At 34.8% G+C, this 17,388-nt stretch overlaps 1 protein-coding gene across 1 annotated transcript in view; it reads right to left on the bottom strand.

Annotated features, from left to right (window-relative positions):
• The window catches only part of LOC141540774 (myosin-13-like), a 130,107-nt gene extending 113,130 nt beyond the window's left edge, over positions 1-16,977 (bottom strand). Inside the window, 11 exon segments of the mRNA XM_074264742.1 lie at positions 1,332-1,435; positions 2,058-2,156; positions 2,245-2,308; positions 2,672-2,764; positions 6,036-6,147; positions 6,231-6,258; positions 14,744-14,900; positions 15,001-15,144; positions 15,865-16,084; positions 16,691-16,759; positions 16,870-16,977. Of these exon segments, the coding sequence (XP_074120843.1) occupies positions 1,332-1,435; positions 2,058-2,156; positions 2,245-2,308; positions 2,672-2,764; positions 6,036-6,147; positions 6,231-6,258; positions 14,744-14,900; positions 15,001-15,144; positions 15,865-16,068 (1,005 nt within the window). The 5' untranslated portion in view covers positions 16,069-16,084; positions 16,691-16,759; positions 16,870-16,977.
• Between the last annotated feature and the right edge of the window lie 411 nt (positions 16,978-17,388).

The raw sequence follows: 17,388 nt of genomic DNA, 5'->3' as shown, positions 1-17,388 counted from the left end.
AACCTGGATTAATTTTAAAAGCATAATGTTTCCCAACCTTTTTGGACTCTGGGCATCACAGAAGCATAAAATGTTGGAGATGGAAGACTTTAAAGATCATCCCAAGGACTTTTCTTATTTTATCAGAAGTCCCTTTAGTAGCTTGCTGAAATCTATGGACTCTTTTAAATTGATTTGAACAACCATTTTTTATCTCCCAAACACAGTTTTCTTAATAATGATGTATATTTAAAAATTAACATTAATTTGCTTTCCTGGGCTTTTAACTTTAAGATAGCCTCATGATATACCATAAAATCTCTATGTACCTAAAAAAACATGGCAGTGAGGAAATTTGGAGATCTGAGAAAAAGATAATGTTAATAAGGGGGTGAGATTATGGATGAGGATTAGAGACTCCAATGAAAGGAATTGAGAGTCAAGAGGTCTGAGTTCTATTTTCAACACTACTAGTCAAATTGACTTTGTGACCCGAGATGGGTAACAAACTTCTAATGCATTGTTTTTTCATCTCTTAAATGATGTTGAAAGTAATACCTGTTATTTCTGCTTCTATCAAATCTGAAAACATATGATTATAGTTAACTGTGGTTATGACTTGTGTGGGCTCTTTGGTATTTTCATATTTTGTATATTTATAATATACTTCTGTGACTTTTTGATAATTTGTTTTCAGATTTTACAGTTTGGTGTCAGAAATGAGATTTTGTTTTGGCAGAGTTCATCCAGAGTGTAAACACAAAGGATTGTTGTGATGCCAAGCTCCAAGTACAGTTTGCTTGCTGGTCTTAGTTCTGAAAAATTAAGTGCCTTGTAATAGAAGAGGATTGAAAAGGGAAAGGATATTGATATTCCTTAAGGAAGCTTTTATAATCAAATGAGGTATTGGCTGTGAAAGTAATTTAAAAAATACAAAATAATTGAAAGCATAAACACAAGTATTTTTTAAATAAGAAAGAGTAGAACTAAAGCCAATTTTATAGGGGGATTACTGTTTTTCCTATGGTGTTTTCTAATTAGCCTGGGCTCTGAAATCTCAATTATAGATTTGGCTTTTATTTTCTGGCTGTGCCTAATATTCACTCTAGTTGTGTCTAATATTAATTCTAGTTCTGCTTAATATTTATAAAAGGTTCACCATGGAGAAGTGGTCAAATTACCTCCACTCTAGATTTCAGTTCCCCTGTAATAAATTAGGGGTTTTTAATTGCTTTCAAAGATCCCTACAAGCTCTAAATCTAATATGAATTTCCTACAACTAGAAAATCCTTCCTCCTAATTTTGACATTTTGTTTTGTTTCGTTTTGTTTTTACTAAAAAAAAATACTTACATCTGTGGCCAACAGCTCTTCACCATCATTGATGCTTGCCACTGTGAGCTCTCCTTGACTCACAAAGGGAAAGTCATAAGGGTTGGTTGAAATGAGAAGCAGATCTGTGAAGTAGAATAGTTCCCTTTAGAATTACATATAGTAACAAAGTAAAAGGTAACAACTTTTTTAAAAGAAGGATTGAACATTAATTTACAGTGCCATGTTTAACTCTGAAAAGGAAATGAAAAAAAATGTATTTCTCTCCCTCATTTACAAAGATATGGAGAATATTGAATATACTGTCAATCTTGGTTCACATGATGGCTAGTTCTATTAAGTGTTTTTTCTTCTCTATATTTTTAATTTTTGGTTACAATAGAAGGTTCACTGGGTGGGGAAGATGGGAAATTGAGATGAAGATTATATAAGGTGATTTGTGCCTAATGATAGCTCTCTCTAGGAGGAGGAAAGGAGGGGTAAAAAGAAATGTTGTATATTAGGAAGGAATTACAATTTCATGTACACTCATCTTTTTTATTGACCTGTGTTTTGTTCTGTGATTTGAAAATAATGCTAAAAAAAGAAAATAACATTTAAAAAGAAATTAAGTTGGTATAAAAACAAAATATTTCAATAAAATTGATTTTAAAAAGAATCATATGTAGTCAATTTTAATGGTACTTTATTCATCCAACAAGTATTTATGAGTTCAGAAACAAAGAATGTGCATTTCTAGGTACTTACCAATGAGTTCTGGCTTCTTATTGGACATAATTTGGTAAAAAATGTGATAGCTTCTCTCACTGGATAGCTGAAATGTCACTCTGGATTTTTCTAAGAGATCTGAAGGAGTAAAAGAAAGATGATGGTTAGAATTCTGTGAGAATCCAGTGCAATAAAAGTAAGATGTCTGGTATACATTTAGACTCACATGTTTCAATGTCAGCAGAGGCCAGTTTTCCTGTGGCTCCAAAGTGAATCCTAATGAATTTCCCCTGTTTAGCAACAAAGACACTAAATTACTATAATACATATGTAGTAAAGATTTGCACAAAGGCTAAAGAAAATATATCTGAAATTCTAGCTTGGGGTATTGGAATTCTGGATTTATTTATTGAGTAAAAATATTAAATTAAGAGTGTTGCTTTTCCGTACCTGAATTCTTTCTTTTAATAGTAACAAGTTAATGAAATGGACCCAAAGGCATATGAGCTAGGAAATGCTGGGCTAAGATGCTCTTTCTTCAGAGTAGATGATGAAAGAGAATCTTTTGGTACCACACATGGAACTCCAGGCTAGAATTTAAGTGTATTTGCAAAGCATTTAGGAATCAAGTAAGAATAAGAAAGCTATCTTACAAAGCGTGAAGAATTGTCATTTCTCACAGTTTTGGCATTTCCAAAGGCCTCCAGAAGGGGATTTGCCTGGATGATTTGATCTTCCAAGTTTCCCTAATAACAATGAGAAGAAAAAACTTATTTCAGATTCAGTTAACAATCTCTTAGTAATTTTAGAAGGTGGATAAACTTGGGGAAAAAGGTAAATTTGGGATCCAATTTAGTGTCTGTTTCAGAAAGAAGTCTAAAATAACTAATTTTACCTGACTTGCTTATTAATATAATCTCTGTTTTCTCTTCTTGTGTTGACCAATGCCCATAGCCTGGACTGCTGCTTCTGTTGCTTTGAAGGCTCAGAGCAAAATTTGACCCCTACATGGGAGAATCTTGAAGACCTTGGAACCTAAATTGCACAGTAGATAGGGGGCCTGGAATGAGGGGAATGAATTTAGTTCCAACCTCAGACTTATACTAGCTGTGTGACCCCAGAAAAATATTTAATCTCATGTGCCTCAATTTCTTCAATTGTAAAGTGGGGATAATAAGAACACCTACCTTCCAGGCTTGTTTATTGGATAAAGTGTGAAGAGATTTGCACAGTGCCTGGCACACTCTAGGTAGTATTAAGATATTTCCCTTCCTTGGCATAATGTTGCTAAAATCTGGACATATATCCCAGTTTCATAGGGTTTTTTTTAGAGTTGGAGAAGACTTTGGAACCCTAGTGTAATTTCTTCATGTTATAGATGAAGAACTGAAAAACTAGAGAATTAGAGTGACTTGATTAAGATCTCATAGCTAGTTAATTAGAGAGGCAAGATTTGAATTCAGGGTTTTGACTACAAATTCAATTTTTCCCCCATTACACTGAATTCCTCAGCTTTGTAAAGTTTTTTTTTTTAAAACTATCCATACATCATAAAACTTTAATTATTCAAGAGGGGAGAGAACTTAGAGATCACCCATTATTATCATTATTATTATTATATTATATTAATATATTTATATATAACATATTATATATTATCACCCATCACCAGCATGTTTTGTAATCAGTCTGTGGGATCTGTAACTAATCCAGCTCTTGGATAACGAAAATGCATCAATTGTTAGGTACATAGTTCAAAATTTCACTTTTATAATGCTCTCTAAACTTGCTTTCCAATTCTAGACTCTGAACTATTACTTTGTTACTTGAGAACAACTCCCTACTTTAAATTAAGGTATTTCTTATTTTCTGTATTCTGTGTCTTGGTTTCCTGTCCATCACCCTATTTCCTCTAATCTTCTCATGGATTGGAGTCCTGCTATAGAAAACCATTTCTTGTGACCTTAGGGTCATTCCTCCTACTTATGGCCATAACTTATTTATACCAATCAGGAGGTCTATCTGATTTCTGGCTATTAAATGCTTCCAGATTCTACTAGGTATGTTGAGACATTTGCTTATCACCCAGTGCCTAACCTCCCTAATCCAAAAGGTCTATATTTCCTTCAACTGTATGTTGAGGCAATGTGATTATTGTGTAAAGAGAGCTAAATTTACAAAAGACCAATATTTGAATCCTGGATCTGACATTTACAAATCTTGTGATCCTAGACAAATCTTGGTATCTTCTACTGGAAATAGGGACACGTTCTACTTATTTTTGAGGAAATGATTTTATAAACTTTTAAGTTTCAAGTGGAAATATGAAATGTTTTATAGATTTCATATCCCATCTTTGTGAGCATGACCTATGTTGGATAGTTGAGCAAGCCCTCCCCTCCAAATAACTATTTCATTGAATCTGAATTGTAGGAGGTTCTAATAGTTCACTTGTGAGCATGGGTAGGTCCCTTTTTTCAAGAATCCTCATTTAAGATTTATATAAATTCTTGCTTATATAAACATTTTATTTGCATGTATTTATATGTCCAACTAGAGCCATAACACATAACTTCCTTGAGGATAAGAATAGTTCCATATTTGTCTTTGCATTTCCAAGGCATAACACGATATCTGGCGGAATAGTTATGCAATCAATCAATAAATCAGTGCACCTCTCAATTAAACATCTATTATGTACCAGGCACTATGTTAAATGCTGGGGATACAAATTTTTTTTGCCTATATCATACAGACCAAGGCCATGTGCCAAGGAACTGTTATACAAGAAAATTAATGGGGAGAGGGGGGAGGCTGAAAGAGCTCAAACTAAAGATGTAGAAGCAATTAGAGGAAATAGCAACATGTCTCCTCACTGATTAAAAATCATGAAACTAAAAGAAGAAATTGAAAAGTTAGTAACAGAAAAGTTAGCAAAAAAAGAGAAAAAAATGAGATGTACGATTATAGGCCATGGTATCTCTGGAAATTCTGGGGGCTTACAAAGGTATCTAATCCAGCCTCCTCATTTTTGCAAATGAAGAGATAGATGTCCAGAGAGAAACAAAATGAGTGATTTGGTCATGTTTACATAGATAGCTCTCCATTTCAGAGCTGGAATTAAAGTCCAGGTCCTCTAAATCAGTACTTTTTCCCCCATCTATTTACTTGCAACTATACAATATCCTACCTAAGGACCCATACTATTTATTTCACAAAGGATAGTTGGGGTTAACAGGCAATATTGGCCATCCACTTGACCTATCTTGAAACAATGACAAACAAGTCCTATTTATTCATGATTTGGGGATGCATGCAAAGATACACTTGGGTGTAATTAAAGTGATTCTTCACCAGCTGAAAAGTCTCTGGAGGTCTTCATACCATGTACCTGGACAACTTAGAACCATTCTGTAGTCTCTTCTGGTAGTGGTTTCTCCAGCAAAGTCTTTGTTTTATTCCCAAAGTCTCTCCCCACTAAACCTTTCCCGGGATTTCTGTTTCCCCTTCATGTACCTATTGTCTCTGGCTTTCTCTCCACTCTCTCTAAATAACTAAGCTAACCCCCAGTATAAAAAATGCTACTTTTTTTTCTTCTTTTCAATTTCTTCAGCTATGGGAGTAATTGAATGAAACTATGTCCTATAACTCTAAATTTTATGATTTTAAGGCCTTGAATGAAGCACTCATTTCCTGATCTATAAAATAATAGGGTTGCCCCAGAGCAGTGGTTTTAGTGTCTAAGGAAGTCTGTTGTACTGAATTAATGGCTGACATCAAAGAAGTTATTCAGGCAAGCAGCCCTCTAGATCCATCACCCAAGTGTTGGGATGCTTTTGCCTCTCATTCCTCTCTTTTTTTCTTTTTCTCCTAAGGATTAGCAGGGGCAGTAGGAAGCTTTGCATATCATAGATATAGCTGTTGTTGGGAAATTCTTTGAGTCTTGTCATTCCACCATTTTATAGTTCTTTGATGTGGCCTGGTAATCAATCCCCTGAAATAAAAATGTAGATTCACCTGCATTTTCCCAGGCTGCTGCTCCTTCTTCTTCTCCCCAGTCACTGCAATTGTTGCGAAGTATTGGATAACCCTCTTGGTATTCACTGTCTTTCCAGCACCAGATTCCCCACTGTAGATTTGAAAGTAAATTGCTTAGGTGCCAGAATGGCACCTGTTGTCTTAAAATAGGCATAAAAGAAAGAAATTGCTTACGTGATGAGGATGGATTGGTTGTCCCTATCTGAAAGATAAACAGAATAAAAGATTGTGAAGGTAAGGAAATAGAAAAGTATACTAGTAGAGTATTGACAAAGAACAGAGACATCTGAAACTATCATAGGTCTCTCAGAATAATATGATAAATGAAAAACTTGAACACCATAACACAAGAAATAATAGAAGAAAATGACCCAAAATTTCTGAATAAAGAATATATAACAGCAATGAAAAGGGTCCATAGATCATCTCTAAACACCATCTCTAAACAGTAATGACAATAAACAATCCCGTGGTTCAAACTAAGAAATATAGTGATTAAATTGAAAAATTTTAGAAATAATCAGTTTGCCTCAGATAATTGCTGATCTGTGACCTTTCTTAGACTCAGTTTCCTTATCTTTAAAATGAAGATAATGGAATCACTCACTTCTCTGGGGTTTTGTGGTGATCAAATGAGATAATATATCATGTGCTTTGTAAACCTTGAAGTATTAATAAATTATTTTAAAAAGAAATAGTAGGAATAGTAATAATAATAATGTTAATTTCCTTCCTTTTCCATCCCTTCTCCCAAGCAACTAAAAGAAAGAATTTCAAATATAAAAGGAAGAAATTTGAACAACACAATACTATTTAACTCCCACTAAAAATGAAGGAAAATGGAATAATATTTTCAATAAAGCAAATACTGACAAAATGTAGCTCCAAAATGGCATACTTTGCAAACTTGACCTTAATTATCATGAAAAAAATGGACATTCTTTGAAAGAGAGGTGTTTGTAGCATCACCACAAAAAAAGACATGAGAAGAACATTTCTTGTAGCAGAAACACAAGAAAATTAAGTAAATATAAATAAAAATAACTACTCAAAGGAAAAATATGGGTATAAAAGGCAAATATTTTTCAAAAGATAAAGGATGATTTATGGAAGTTAAAATGAAATTGTTAATTTTTTTTATTAAGGATAAAAGATTTAAAGAAAAAGTAGAAGGGATGATAGCAAAATAAGCTTGAAATACCATGAACTAATCTCCATAATCATCATCATAATTTTTGGAACAAAATTGCCAAATGATAGGTATATTAATAAGAAGAAGGAAGGTAGAATACAGAGGGGAAAATATGATGTATCCTAATGAGGTAAATAGGCAACTAGGTGATTTAGTGGATAGCATGCTGAGCCTGGAGTCAGATGTCAAAAGTTCAAATCTGGGTTCAGATAGTAGTTGCGTGACTCTGGGCAAGTCACTCAACCTTGTTTGCCTTAGTTGTCTCATCTATAAAATGAGCTAAAGAATGGCAAATCACTCAAGAATCTTTGCAAATGGACTTATGAAAAGTTGGATGTGACTAACTGGCCACATGACAACAAAAATCAGGTCAATGTGTGAATGACCTCTTATATCTGTGTTCATAAAAAAGGGGTTACAGGAGAATGATAGAGGTGACATAAAAGATGGTTTGAAATGGGCAGGATAAAAGGGAAAGAAGCTGTCAGGTGGCTCCCTTATCATAACATATGATGCCCAAACATGGGGCACAAGAATCTCAAGAAGCATAAGAAATAAAGAAGCAGCAGCATTCAAGAGCTGTTTTTGAGTAGGATCCTCCCAGGAGAGAACCTTTGGTAATTTGAAGGGAAGAAAAGGGAGAAGAGATCCAATAAGACTTTTTTAGTCGGGGTAATTAAATGGGCCAACACATCAAAGGACTGAGCCAGGAGACTGATGAGAGACTTATGAAAAATGCCTGTTCTGACTATAGTCATCTTCTCCATTTGAAAGTTTGCCTTCATGACATCTCACAGGCTTCAGTACCTGCCATAGTGCCGTTTGCATTCTCTTGCTTGCGGACTCAGATACCTTAGCATGTGGACTTAGATAACAACTAATGCATAAACTTACTGACCATGCTGTGGGGGGAAAATAATCATACTGCTATAAAACAAAAAATGGGGAATTGTTAAGGACCATGACTAAGTGAAAGGGCAGGTCAATTCTTTAAGAGCCACCACAACAGTGAATCATAACACTTGAAGGAGTTGCAAAGCAGTCTTCATAGATATTCCTTGTGGATTGGGAATGAAATAAATTGGAGTCAAGAGGGAAGAGGAGAGGTCAGAGAATGCAACTGCCTCTCACTCTTCTTGTATGATCATCACTCTCTCACATGAAGAGATCCATTCTACAGGTCTGAGTTAGACCTCCAGCAGCCACTGGGAGATGGCCCTCATATCACAACAATGAATATTCTTGTGGAATAAGGAATAGACATATCCTTACAGTGGGTCTAATCTATTTTGAGCTGATGTATAGTAAGGCTACTTCTTCTGATGAGATCTAAATGAGGAATGAGTTTTATGAAGCATCTACTATGGCACTGTGCTAAGTTCTTTACAGATATCACTGTACAGATAATCTTGACATGTAGGTACTAATATTATCTCCATTTTACATTTAGAAAATTGAGAAAGGCAGTGGTAAAGTGACTTTCCCAGAGTCACAGAACTAATAACTGTCTAAGGTTGGATTTGAATTCAGGTCTTCCTATCTGATTCCAGGCTTGGTGTTATAACTATTTATTGTGTTACCTAGCTGTCTTTGTGAGTGTTATTCCTCCATAGACATCTTGCCTCAGAAAAAGAGAAACTGAGACCATTGGGGACAGGCAACATCCAGAAGAGTAGGAGGATATAGACCCAGAGATGAGATTGAATGGCCAATGGGAAGAAGACTAATCAAGGGGAAGGAAGAGGGGAGAATTAGACTATATACTTTATGATATAGGGCAAATTATGTCATGGAACATAGCTTTCTGGAGAACCTTGGGATCAGCCTGAGTCCTTGGTCTTAGTGGAGAAGTGATGAAGCAGGACAGCCACCATGATGCTGGTCAAAGATGGAATGTCTCATTTCTAGTCCTTCTCAGTCCTTAAATACCTTGGCATAATTAGCACACGATGGATGTGTGAACTAGAGAACCATTACATCATCATGCTAAGTACTAAGTATATATATATATATATATATATATATATATATATATATATATATATATATATATATATATACTAAATAACCATCATCTCATCAATTTCACTGAGTTCACACCTTGTTGTAAGTATCTTTGTTTCAAACTCTGTGAAAATGAATAGTCGAAAAGTTTTAGCTGTTAATCATGTTTTTGAGATTGTATTAGAGTACCTCCAGACAAGAGACTGGCAGGAAGCATTTTTTAGCATCCTTCCTCAGCGGAAAGGTGCTGTCCCTGCAGACAAAGTCTGTGAAAACTCTTCACATGGACATGCCAGCAACAGAGCTAAGGAGGAGGAGGAGAGCAACTCTAGTGCAGAGGAAAACACCGAAAATGTACTGGACCCAACACAAAAAGGAGAGGGGCCAGACAGAGTAGACAGCACATTCTCCAGAGTTCCGACCTCTATGACTTTTCCTTTGGCTTCATATTTATAAAAGTGAAGCACAAGGTGCAGCTCGGTGGTGCAGTGGATAGAGCACCAGCTTGGAAGTCAGGAGGGCCTGAATTCAAACCTGGTCTCAGGAAACTTAACACTTCCTAGCTGTGTGATCCTGGACAAGTCATTTAATCCCAAATGCCTCAGAAGAAAAAAAAGAGTGAGGCACTAGAAAACAAACAAACAAACAAAAAAAGAACCGTGGGGCAAGACTTATAAGGGAAATGACAGAAATTTATTAAGGGAAGCTGAGACTAAGCACATCAGAAACTTTAATTGCATGAAGTACATAAAGAGATTACAGAAGGAATTAGTAAATTTATAGATACTGAATAAACATACAAATTTAGCATAGACACAGAAAAGAAGAGAATTGATTAAAAGGACAAGGTGAAGAAAAGTCACTAAAAATAGGGAGTAAAACATCCAAACAAAGGAAGCGAGAGAGGAGGAAAGGAATAATTTTTCATTTAACTCCTTAAATGAGAGGGGAAAAATAAGAATAAAACAACATTATAAAATTTCTGGGATTCAGCTAAAGAAGTACTCAGGAAAAAATATATATCTCTAAAAAGAAAGATTAACAGAATGGAAAAAGAGAGAATTAATGAACTAAATATGGATTTAAAAAATTAGAAACCACAATAAACACCCAAAATATGCACAAAAGATATTGAAAATAAGAGAAGTAGTTATATTGGAAGTCAAAAAACTATAGAATTAAAATAAAATTGAAAGTTGGTTCTTTAAAAAATATAACAAAATCAACAATAATGACCTCATTTTTAAAAAGAGGGAAGATAATCTATTCAACAAAATAATAAATAAACAAGTGAAATCATAACAGAGCTACATGAAATAAAAATAACAATTTTAACCTACCATGTAAAGTTACATGCCACCGAAACTGATAATACAAAAGAAATTGGATATTTATATTATTGAAGATAACTAACAAACAGAACACTAGATGGGTATCTTGAATTGTCCACTATAAGAAAAAGGAATAGAACTAACCAAAAGAATTAGTAAAAGTGAGTGACTCGCTCCCCCACAAACAAACAAACAAACAACAAGCCACCTGGTCCTGGTGTATTTAGAAGAAAATTCTATCAAGCTTTCAGAACAAAAAAAGAATTTCTAGAAAATAAGTTATCCTTAGTTTTGAGAACGAAAGCTATCAAATTTTTTAGGAGACAAAATAAAGTCCTAAAACCTAAAGCTGGTAATATTGTCAATATTTTATATCTTCCAAATAATTAATTATTCCTGTTGGATTTGTACCAAGGATGAAAAGATGGTTTGAAATTAGAAAAATAATCAATATAATTAATCATATTAAAACAGAAATATCCTAAATCACATAATTATGCATCACATGAAGAAATAGCAAAAGAACAACTCATATACAGTAAGTAATTTTTAAAATTAGGAATAAAAGGGCAATAGTAATTCCAGATCTCAAACTGTATTTTAAAGCAGTAACAATTTAATAGTGGTTATAAAGAAAAAGAAAAGTGAATCAAGAGAATACACTAGAAAAAGAAAAAACAAAATTAATTGATCTCAATAATAAATGTTTAAGGATTGATTTTTTTATGTCATTATCACCTAACTAAAAAATTTTAGTGAGAACAATCTGTGAAAAATATACTGTCTATCAACACTGTTGTGAGATTTACAAATATTGACTTCTTTAGCTCTCTTCCATTCCTATAGAGCCACAAGGTCATTTATCAAACTTTTATGGCAATCAACTGAGATGAGATTTGTAAATATTTGTAAAGTGCTTAGCACAATGCTATATACATGCTTCCTTTCCCCTTCCCATCCCAGTCTACTTTCTGATTTTATTCCTCTCGCTGTGATTAAAAGTATATTTCTTTTGCCTAGTAATTTTGTTTCTGTGATACCTTTGAAGTAGAGGACTTTTCAAATTACCCTGTAATCTGCCCCACCTACAGTGTCTTGCAACTGTTTCTTAAGGTTTTAATTTTTACTAAAATTTACTCTAGAATATTATTAGTTAGTAAGATATTTTTATGTGACAGTTAACATATATTACTGTTAGAATATTTCCTATTTTCCCTAAAGGTTTAAGAAACTGGAGCAATTAAAACACCAGTGATAGATTAATCTGTTATTTTCTTTTATAATCAACTCTAAAATATTATCTATTCTACATAAAGTAAATTTGCCCTATATTTGTCTTTATTTTCTTTCCTAAAGGTTACATTATAACTATTTATACATATTTACCCAGACTTTGGAGTCAAAGGATTTGTGAGGCTTTGGGACAAATCATTTCACATTTCTGAATCTCAGTTTCCTCCTCTGCGAAAAAGAGTTGAACTAGAAAATCTTTTTCAATCACTCCCAGATCTAAATCTTCGGTCATTTCGTCTAGAAAGGTAAGTTAATTCAGACAACAATTCACTCAGACCTTGAATATTTGCTGTATATTATGATAGCTAAGGTTTCATTTAATTTCATTTAAATTCATTTAACTTCCCCCCCCCCCCAGGCTGGGGTTAAGTGACTTGCCCAGGGTCACACAGCTAGGAAGTGTTAAGTGTCTGAGACCAGATTTGAATTCAGATCCTCCTGAATTCAGGACTGGTGCTCTATCCACTGTGCCACCTAGCTGCCCCCTAAATTCATTTAACTTTAAGGAGAGTTGACTGACCAGATGAGGATGATATATCAGAGATATGGTAGGCTCTATGGGAGGTCAAGCCCAAAATCATCTTTGACAGGTCAGTTTATCAGCTTTCTCTAGGATGTTGGTGAGAGTGGTACTTTTTCTTCCTTCTCAATTGCCAAGTGAGCATGAATCCAGTTGCCAGGCAGAGTTCTTCTTAAATTAATTCATTTTGTTGGGCTTCCTTAGGATATACTGAATACCAAATCCTATTCTTCTGAGTTAGTTCCAGTGAAAGGAAGAAGTCTTGAATATTTGGGCTTTCTTTGAATTTTTTGCCTTCTAGAAGAGGACTCTTCTAAAGAATGTTAATTTGTGTGGTTACCAAAATACTCACTGTTCCCCTAACCCTCTTCTCTTTTCCTTACTCCCATTGCCACACACAAATACAAATATCTTTCATCCTCTCCAGAGTGGGAGGTATAGCTTTGTCATTATGGGATCCCATTCTAGGCATCTACATAAACATATCCCAAGTGGAAAATCAAAGTAACAAAGACACATTTACAGCCACTAGAGATCATGGAAGGTAGTGCAGAAGGAAGTATGGCACAGAGGAAATTATGTTTGACTTGGAATCCCATCTTGGCTCTGTCATTATGTGTCTTTGGACAAGTCATTAAACCTCTCTGGGCCTCAATTTCCTAATTGTAGTTGTAATTGTAAAATGAGGTTGGAATAGATGAATGGTCTCTAAGGTCCCCTATGGTTTTAAATTTATGGTCTTTTTATACATTAGAAAGGAACTTAGCTTCCTACCCGGTATAGGAATCTCTCTCTCTCTCTTTTTTTGACAGTATTCTGCAATATTGCAGAATAAGAGTTGAATAAATGGTTGTTGAATGAATGAATCAACAAACATTTTTAAAAATGCCTATTATCTGCCAGGCACTGAGCTTGATGCTGGGAATACAAAGAAAAAGGTGCACTTAAGGAAATTTCACCCTGTCAGTGGAGTCAACATATACATGTTAAGATTATTCCAAACACATGCAAAGTAAAAAACAAATTAATTTTAGTTGTGGGGAAGTTCTACCAGCTTGGAGGGATCAGCAAAAGCCATGTAAAAGGAAGAGGCACATATCCCTTGCTTTGGAGCTAAAGTCACAATTGACATTGCACTAAAACATGATATTCTAATGAATCTTTATAGAATCATGCTAATCATTGTAGTATTTAGATAAATAAATAATGGACAGATATAAATTGGAGAATTAACAAATATTTACTTTGTAATAGTGCTCTAGATACTGTAGGAAATGCAAAACAACAACAACAAATAGAACAAAACAAAACAAAAAAACCAACCCTCTAAGATCCATTCTCTGTTCTCAAGTTTAGTGTAGTTAGGGGAGATGACTTTTTTAAATAGTTAATTATATCATAAATTAGGATGTAAAAATGCCAAAATATCCATATGTGAGATATGTATATATATATATATGTATATATATATGTATATGTCTGTATTATATAAGAGTAGATCAAGAGGGGCTTTATGGAGAAGACAACATTGAAATTAGATGACTTAGAATGCTATCTGAAAAAGGAGGAAAAGCTCCATCAATAGAATCATATATTAGAGCTGGAATAAATCTTAGAAGCCATCAAGACCAAGACTTCTTCTTAAACTTTTCCCACTTACAACCCTTTTTTGTCCAAGAAATTTTTACATGACCCTGGGTATATAAGTATATAAAATAAATATACAAAGCAAACATTTACTGATAATAAATGAAAGTTCATGACTCCCATATTTAGTTATGAGACCCCATATGGAATCACAATCCATAGTTTCAGAAGCTGGGATTTAAACCAGCCCTCTCATTTTGCAGAAGAGGAAACTGAGACCTAGGGAGGTTATAATATTCCCTATTTTAAATAGGTAGTTCTAGAGATGAGAATTTAACTCAGTCTCTCTGACTACAGCAAAGTCCTAATCCTTTTTTGCATATCATGGATCCCTTCGGCAATCTACTGAAGCTTTTGCAATCCTTTCCAGAACAGTATTTTTGAATAACTGAAAAAAATGTAAAATAACTGAAGAAACTGTAAAATTTCATTCAGAAGTCAGTGAAAATAAAAATGGAAAATTTTGTACCCAGCTTAAGTTCATGAGTCTCCTGAAAGCTATTCCCCAAAGGAGTCCACAAACCCCAGAGAATCCCTGGACTATGACTTTGTTGATACATACATACAATTTTGCTCTGGCACTGCCTGTTTGTACTATGGTCAAATTTTTGTGATTTGACAAGCAAAAATAAAGGGAAATTTCTTTCACAAACAATTGTAAGAAAACATATCAATGGTTATTGATGGAATGTTCACTTGCCAGTTAGCATGAACTGATAGGCATTGTCGGAGATGGAGAAGATGTGGGGAGGGGCCTCCTGCCTCTTCTTGCCCCTGTAGGCAGCCACCACTTCTGGGTTATATACTGGCAGCCACTTGTAAGGATTGACAGTGACACAGAAGAGGCCTGAGTAGGTCTGTAGGAAACAAAACCCAGCAGGACTGATTATTCTTTACCCTATACTCTAAAATAAAGGATTTCTTCCTGGAGGTAGGGGGGATTAAGAGTCTCCTTACATAGATCATCCAGGCTGAGTAGCGTTCTTTGAGGTTATACAAGACAGCAGGCTCATGTAGGTGAGTCATCATTGCCATATCCTCAATTTTGTCAAATTTGGGAGGGTTCATGGGAAAGACTTGATCATTGTTCAAAGTGACAGTCTGAGTGATAAAAAGGAAGAAAGAGTGATGATTGAAGATAAAGCATTGTTTAAGAATTGTTCATGGAAATAATACTATGCAATATCAATAAAATCCCATTACAATGGGTGACTTCAGAGAGAAAAAAAAAACAACGTACTCTGTAATAGAACTGTAATAAAACTAATTGTTTGAGGCTGATACAATTACAACAAATTCTCCATAATAATTAATTTTTTTCATCAAGTTCTTCCTTCCTCTCTCCTTTCTTCTCCTTCTTTCTCTCCCCTTTCCTTTCCTCCTTTCTTATCTTCTTTTTCTCTCCATTCTCTCCATTCTCTCTCTCTCTCTCTCTCTCTCTCTCTCTCTCTCTCTCTCTCTCTCTCTCTCTCTCTCTCTCTCTCTCTCTTCCCTTCTTCCCCCAACCCATACTTGATTATATGCATTTACTCATTTTTCTTGCTACCAATCAGCATTTACTGTTCAATTCCCAACTTCCAATGGACCAGTCTTTACCATCACATCTTCTAATATATCAACAAATAAGCTTCTGAGGAGAACTAACAAAACAACATAACAGAATTCACATGTAGAAATCTGAAAGAGGAAATGGGTCAGAATGAGGTTCTCACCTGCTAATTTACTAAAGAGTAATAAAACATTATAATAAGGGAATATGTAAATACTCCTTAAAAGTTTATTATAGTTGTTTCAATATTCTCATTCATGATCAATACTTACTCTGTCATCTAGGGTCTTGACTATTACTTTGTCATTTTCTCTGCTCTGGATCATACCTTTCACATACATTTCTTTGTCATCTACTATAAAGCATGCTTTCTTAGAATCAAAAGGACGATTTTGGGCCTCAATCCTTTCCTTCTCTGATTTTCGGAGATAGGGAGCAGCTTCTCCAAAGATGGCCATTTCCATATCAGAACTCATGGCTGCGGAAGAGAGTCTGGAAAAGAAAAGGGACTTTTTTTTTTCTTTTTTTTTGGTGAGTCAGCACTTCTTTTATATTCTTTGTGTTTATATAGATGGGCCATCTAGAAGAATGAATGTGTGACTAACTGAGAGGAATCAGAGTTGAAGAAGTGAAGACTTGAGTAGCTTAATGTTATGAGCTGAGAAAAAAAATTAAAGAATTATGTGAGGTGAGAAAAGAGGGGTAGTTCTTGTGCATCCTCAGTTCTTAGTAAACAAACCATTTCCAAGCATTTCTTTTATCAATTAATAAATCATCAAGAAAGGATTAAGCTTCCACAATGTTCCATGTGAGAGCCAATAAATAGAGTGTTGGTGTGACAGTCACAAAGATTTGGGTTCATGCCCTGTCTCTGATATATACTGGCTTTATAATCTTGGGCAACACACAATGACTTTCTGAGACTAGTTAAGTTGCAGAAGAACTGTTTATCTACATTGGTAGTGGGAATTCTCCTATCAAGAGCTCCTTATACCAATATTGAAATCAGAGGTACAGTGGGAGAAAAAATATCAGGTACTATGCTAGATGATAGGGATACAAAGACAAAATGAAATCTTACTGCTTTTTCTTCCATACCTTTTTTCCTTTCTTCCACTTTTTTCTTTTTCTTTTTCTCTCCTTGCTAAACTTCCTTTAATCTTGTACCTGTGGAGTTTGAAATGATGAAGAGGTTAGGATCAGGGATGGGATATCAGGGATGGGATAAGATCAAAGAAGGAAAGAAGGGTTATGTTGCTGCTGAAGGAATAACTTACCTTTATTTTTTGTCTTCAATATCAAATGGAAAAGTAGGAAATAAAATATATATAAGTGGCAAATTCAGATAACCTAAACTCCAGTTTTTCAAGATATTAGGGATGTTTCTCTCTCTCTCTGAGAATTGCTATGTATGCCCTGCCAGCTGGTAGGGCGGGCCCAGGAGGTAAAAAGGGGCTTGACCTCTGAGGCAGGAGGTTGTGTCTTGCAGATAGATGTTAAAGGAATTGCTAATAGGTGCCTCAGATGGTGAGGGGTATATCTTCTTGCTAGATCTCCACCTAGGACACAGCATTAACTCCAGTTATCTCCCTTCTGTGAAACTATCTATAAGTGGGCTAGGCACAGGGTAATCCTGGAAGAAAGTAAGTATAAATAGCTAGCTTTGAATCAAACTCAGAGAGACACAGGCACACAAACGCACATTAGTCTTGTACTCTCTTGCTTCCTGCTAACCCCTGCTAAGATTACCAATAAAGAGAGGCTATTTTGCACCTTAAGATCAATTTATCTTTGTG

The sequence above is a fragment of the Sminthopsis crassicaudata genome, chromosome 4 (assembly GCF_048593235.1).
Source record: "Sminthopsis crassicaudata isolate SCR6 chromosome 4, ASM4859323v1, whole genome shotgun sequence".
Taxonomy (NCBI): Eukaryota; Metazoa; Chordata; class Mammalia; order Dasyuromorphia; family Dasyuridae; genus Sminthopsis; species Sminthopsis crassicaudata.
This window is presented reverse-complemented; position numbering and strand designations above follow the sequence as displayed.